Source organism: Chenopodium album, chromosome 19 (genome assembly GCF_948465745.1).
Source record: "Chenopodium album chromosome 19, dcCheAlbu1.1, whole genome shotgun sequence".
In the NCBI taxonomy this organism is placed as follows: Eukaryota; Viridiplantae; Streptophyta; class Magnoliopsida; order Caryophyllales; family Amaranthaceae; genus Chenopodium; species Chenopodium album.
In genome coordinates, this window is record NC_137852.1 from 11,502,504 (window position 1) to 11,508,714 (window position 6,211).

The window sequence follows — 6,211 nt, forward strand, 5'->3', positions numbered from 1 at the left end:
GCACATGTTATACAAAGTTTGAGCTGCAGGTAAAACGAGTGTTAATGTTTGTAGGTTGGTCTCAAGAGGGTTTATTGAAATTTCAATTTCTTGTAATTAATACAACTTTGACTCATGAGGATTCCATGGAATTGGTCAGTGATAGAAATGGTGGTAGGATATGACATCTTAGGCTCGCTCCTCATGGGTAGTCTTTTCTTGAACACCATTGTACATTTGCATCTCTCATCAGTTTAAAAACAAGTAACATTTTACTTCCTATAATGTCTTGTTAAAAGTGATATATTAAAAATCTGGATGAAGCTAATTGAGCCTGTGTTCAATTTTAATTAAACTTGCTCTGTAATGGTTAATTTGGAACAGATAGTTAGGATTCCACTTGATCTGATCTGCTAACAGGGTTAGGGGAGGAGGTGTGAGGCAGAAGAAAGAATATCATCCTAACAAAGGGTATTGGAAGGGGAGACGGGAGAGTAGTGACTAGAGAATAGCTTCTGGTACTAGTTTATCTGAAGATTATGTTATCAGCCAAAGCTCGTATCAGCTCCTAACTCATTTGAAGTCAAAGAAAAAGGATAAAATTTCCTCAAAAAAAAAAAAAAAAAAAGAAAAAGGATAAAATAATACTAAGACAAAGGCAAAGGATCAAAGTGATAATAATCTGTTTGCTACTTCTCTTTATGAAACTATGCCTGCTACAGCTATACCATAAATTACCAGAAATATTTGCTATATATGGCACAGTCAATATTTTTATTTCAGAATCCACTGAAATGTATATTCCCTGAGTCGATATTTTAATCTTACTCTGATCCCACTTGAAAAATTATGATTTTGAATGTGTGGTCTATTTGACATTTGCTGCTGCTTGTTCAATAGAGATTTTATTTTCATGAACGAGTATGCTAGAGATATACCAATTAAAAGAGGAAAAGTCAAGGCAGAAAACATAGTATAACAAAAATAAAAATAGGTATGGAGAAAATTACTAATCTTAGACAAACCAAGAAAACAGAGAAATAAATTAGAAAGAAATCAGTTGTTATCAGGACAAGGAGAGGGGTCATGGTCTGGAGTTGGATGATCAAAGATGTTTTTTTAGGTATGCGATATTAGGGGAGAGGGGTAATAGTGAGTTAAGTTATAGTAAAGTTGTTAATAGCATGAAGGAGAACTTTGTTTGTTTGTTAGGAAAAAGCTTTATAATAAATAGAGTTAATTAGAGAGAGATAATCATGTTGAGTATTTTGATGAGTGATTAGTTGTAGAATTGGGAGAGTGCCCTTCCCCTCGAAAGATTGGCAAGGCTGTAATTGGTGATTACATTGATTAGAATTAATGCATATATATCTCTGATTGTTCTTCCTGCATTTTTCTGAGCTGACTGATAGCATTTTGTTATTCCCCAGCAGCGCAATAGAATATTGATAGTGAAAAGGATAGCAAATAGCGGCTGTTAGTTGCAGAAAAGCTCCCAGCTGCCTGATGTCAAGGATCCAAGGCGGATTTGATTGAGGTTTGCCTTTTTGTAATGCTGCTTACTGACAAGATTTACCAGGTTTAGAAGCTTCAAACTGTCAGAGCTAATTTGATGTTTGGTTCAGGTTTTGTTTTGTAAGTCCATGTTTTGACACATGTTATCCTTGTTTCATGCTTGCTGCTGCTAAACCTTATTTTGCTAGTAAATTTTGCTATTGTTTCAGCACTCTCTACGAACTGGTTAGTGTCCACTAAGGTTTGCACCTCCTGAATCAATATTTCCAAATAGTCTAATTCTACTTGAAGGAACACATTACAGATTTAATTGAAGGAACACATTACAGATATGATTGCTTGAATTCTACTTGAAGGAACACGTACAGATTTGATTGCTTTAATTATAGTATCAGTAGCTGATATTCAATCACTGCTGCTTGTTCATTACTGATAACAAACAAATATGCTAGGGAATTAACTAATTAAAAGAGGATTATAAAACTCAAGTGAAAGGTGAATTGCTGAAAAAATTATGACGAATTTATCTAGGGGAGGGGTTGGCATTGATGAAATAATATCGAAGCAGAGGAGGGTACATATTAGCTTCTGGTTTTGATTGCTTTTAATACTTCGTACTCTCATATTAAGGCATTCTTGTTACTGTTCGTTCCCCTTCTAAAGAACAGAACCACAAGGAAAGGCTTTAATATTACAACCTGCATTGAGTATATATGTTTTAAAACTCTGATGGACATATGATTTTGGTTGTGCATTCGAACAAATATAGCTTGAGGATAATATTGAGGGGTTTGCAACACCTAATGCGTAAGCCGCCTTGGTCGATCTATATATGGTTTCTAGCCATCTTGTTTCAGCCATAAGCCGGGCTTCGTAATTACTAGTGGTTTTATCAATCTTCACACTATTGCTCTTAATCGCGGATAGTAGACTAAACGAACAAATCCCCTGAAACAAAAGATGTATAACTTCGATATCTCCCTAATTAAATTCAATAGACTACTTAGCTATTGCAATCACTTGTATATATAAACTAGTGTGTGGCCCGGGCGATGCCCCGGGCGCTAGTTTGTATTTGTTAGTTTCGAGTTTAAGTCTTGCTATAACCATTTTTTGGTTGTCAAACTCAATCATTACATAATGGAAACAAATAGTATAATAAAACACCAATTAACTTATCTAAGTTAACAATAATTTTGTTGGATAAAACATCACAATTAATAGATGGCTAAGATGGTAAGACTTGTAACTTCAGACTTGTTGGTCTTGATTTCAAGTTTTGTTATAAGAATTTTTTAGATGCAAACCTTGACATGTCATGTTTACAGTGACATGTGAAACATATTGCTTATCTTAACAACGAACATATATACATGAATTAGCCAATTCAATTCCGAACATAGATCATGACATTTTGAGTCATACCACACACCATAATAATATGTCATACTGAGCACAGGAATAGAATTTACTTGAATAGTTAAGCTAAGCTACTGTTAAATTAACAGTGTTGACATAACCAATTAACAATAATAATAAATAAGTAGCAAGGTTTTAGGCCGTTGAGATACATCGAGCACTTCTAAGAAGTACAGTAATTCTAAAGATTATGAAAATATATAACGTCTAATTCTTTCAGGTGTAAGGGTAACACCGTTTTCCCAACGATCACTTGATATTTCAAGCCTACATAAATTAAACACAATCACACAAGTTGAAGATGCCCTAGCTAGACGGAATAAAGACTCACAGAAATTACACATTCCCCATAATCGATCATCTTTCCAACCACTAAAATATACACCATGCGAAACATAAAGCTTTTCCAAAACAAGTGCATTGCGTAGAATGTACTCGAGCAACACGAGCTCGTCATCAATAGCATCTAGTCCACAAATGTCTAACGTCTTCAACTTACTTAAACACTCTGGTACACACCAATTTGTGGGATCCATTACAAGATTTGTATCCACATTTAGGTCCACTTTAAGGTGCCTTAAGCTAGGACAACGTTTCATACAAAGTAGCAAATCCTCCCATCCACCATAATCCAAATTCGTTTCAAGATGTTCAAGATTAGGAAAGGTTATCATAAGCCCAAGGTTAACAGAATTAAGGTAACGATATACATTGGTCAGCCTGTCATCCTCTAGATATAGAATAAGCTCCTTAACACTAGACATTTGCCTGACAAACTTGAACATGTCCTGTAGACAATCTTCTTCCCCAATTGGTAAATGTGAATGCCCTTCATTCCAAACCATGACAATCGATGCTTTGACTAATTTCGTCGGATTTTGGATAGAGTAATAATCTGAAGTGAAGCTAGTTACACAAAATGTCTCCAAGTTGGGTGCATCAATGAAGATTATGGGTCGATGGGTGAGCTTATCTGCCATCATCTTTATTCGCAACGACCTCAGATTTGGTGCTGATATATTTAGTACAATCTGGGGTTCGGGTTGGGTTATAAAGTCCCAGCTGAAGATCAAATCTGCTTCTATCAATTGTTTCGAAGACTTAAAAAGACTCCCCACAAACTGATAAGGAGAAGTATTAACAATAGAGTCTAGATCAATCTTCCTCAAATTCGGAAGTTGAATATCCGTATTTTCTGGTAAATTAAACTGAATTACACCTTTTAATATCAAAACTACCAGATTCTTGGAAGAAAACAGAAAAGAAGGAATAGGTAAGCAATCCTTATAATAAGGGCAATCCGATTCAATAATGATCTGCTCCACGTTTCGGCCACAAACTTCCCGGAAACATGCGTCTGCTACACTAGGGTCACATAAGTAGGACAGAGAACTTAACTGGAGTTTGAAAACACGGAGTGTCTGAGAGGTCAGTTGTCGGACAATGTCAACAACAGCATTGGAGAATAAGTCTGATGTTCGTTTGGAAACGTAATGTCCATCATTGTCGAATTTGAAAGTGGTGACACCAGTCCAAAGGTAGCGCCATCGATGGGATAAGACGGAGGTAGCAAAGGAGGAATTGATATGGAGACGAGAGAGTATATTGACCAGAATATCATCCGGAAGAGAACTCAAACGATCTTCCTTGCTCTTTATTCTCCTGTAGGCTTTAGAAGTGCACATACTGCAGAATTGAGTAGGTTTATTGAAACTCGATCACTTGATCATATTATTCCAAGACCTCAAATATTTATACAATTACTCTCCTTGAGCCACAAGGAAGAGATTTAGCAAATATAATCATACTATGAAACTAATTATTATTCTTTCCTAACATAAGCTAGAAAATATAGCTAACAAATATATCTTGCCTAACATTAAGATTTTGCAACGATACTACTATATCTTTTCCTAATAGTTTGCTACTTCTCTTTATATAGTAGCAGAAATATTTGCTATTTATGGCACAGTCAATGATTTTTATTTCAGAATCCACTGAAATGTATATTCCCTAAGTCGATATTTCAATCTTACTCTGATCCCACTTGAAAAATATACGTAGTAATTTTGAATGTTTGATCTATTTGACAATTTGCTGCTGCTTGTTCAATAGAGATTTTATTTTCATAAACGAGTATGCTAGAGATATACCAATTAAAAGAGGAAAAGTCAAGGCAGAAAACATAGTATAACAAAAATAAAAACAGGTATGGAGAAAATTGCTAACCTTAGACAAACCAAGAAAACAGAGAAATAAATTAGAAAGAAATCAGTTGTTATCAGGACAAGGAGAGGGCTCATGATCAGAGATGTTTTATGAGGTATGCGATATTAGGGGAGAGGGGTAATAGTGAGTTAAGCTATAATAAAGTTGTTAATAGCTTGAAGGAAACTTAGTTTGTTTGTTTGTTGGGGAAAAGCTTTATAATTAATAGAGTTAATTAGAGAGAGATAATCATGTTGAGTTTTTTTTTTTTTAATATTTTTTATTTGAGGGAATCATGTTGAGTATTTTGATGAGCAACACAGTACATATCTTTTAATACTTGGCACTCTCATATTAAGGCATTCTTGTTACTGTCCGTTTCCCTTGTAAAGAACAGAACCATAAGGAAAGGCTTTAATATTACAACCTGCATTTGAGTATTTATGTTTTAAAACTCTGATGGACGTATCATTTTGGTTGTGCATTCGAACAAATATAGCTTGAGGATATTATTGAGGGGTTTGTAACACCTAATGCGTAAGCCTCCTTGGTCGATCTATATATGTTTTCTAGCCATCTTGTTTCAGCCATAAGCCGGGCTTCGTGATTACTTGCGGATTTATCAATCTTCACACTATTGTTCTCGATCGCGGATAGTAGACTAAACGAACAAATCCCCTGAAACAGAAGAAGTATAATTTCGATATCTTCTTAAATAAATTCAATAGACTACTTAGCTTGTGCAATCACTTGTTATATATCGATTCTATATTTCTATGCTAATGACTATCAAATTTCTTAGTACTCAGGCAACTTAAGAACGAACACTTATACATGAATTAGCCAATTCCAAGTATAGAGCATGACATTTCGAGTCATATACACACTATAATAACCATGTCATGCTGAGGCACATAATAGAAATTACTTAAATAATTGAACTACTATTAAATTAAAGGTGATTACATAACAATAACCAAAAAGATGATTAAATAGCAAGGTTTAAGGTCATTAACACCATTATTGAGCACTTTCGAGAAGTGATTCTAAGCATAAAACAAACTACTACATACATCAAAAGAGAATGAAA

The 6,211-nt window shown here is 34.7% G+C and overlaps 1 protein-coding gene across 1 annotated transcript; it reads right to left on the minus strand.

The window, feature by feature from the left end:
- Positions 1-3,101: 3,101 nt before the first annotated feature.
- On the minus strand, positions 3,102-4,598 carry LOC145594041 (FBD-associated F-box protein At5g60610-like). Its single transcript, XM_081650387.1, has one exon. It carries the CDS (start codon positions 4,596-4,598, stop codon positions 3,102-3,104), a length of 1,497 nt encoding a protein of 498 aa, XP_081506513.1.
- Between the last annotated feature and the right edge of the window lie 1,613 nt (positions 4,599-6,211).

Coding starts and splice junctions, on each gene's coding strand:
- LOC145594041 (XM_081650387.1), bottom strand. CDS start 4,598: ATGTGCACTTCTAAAGCCTACAGGAGAATAAAGAGCAAGGAAGATCGT.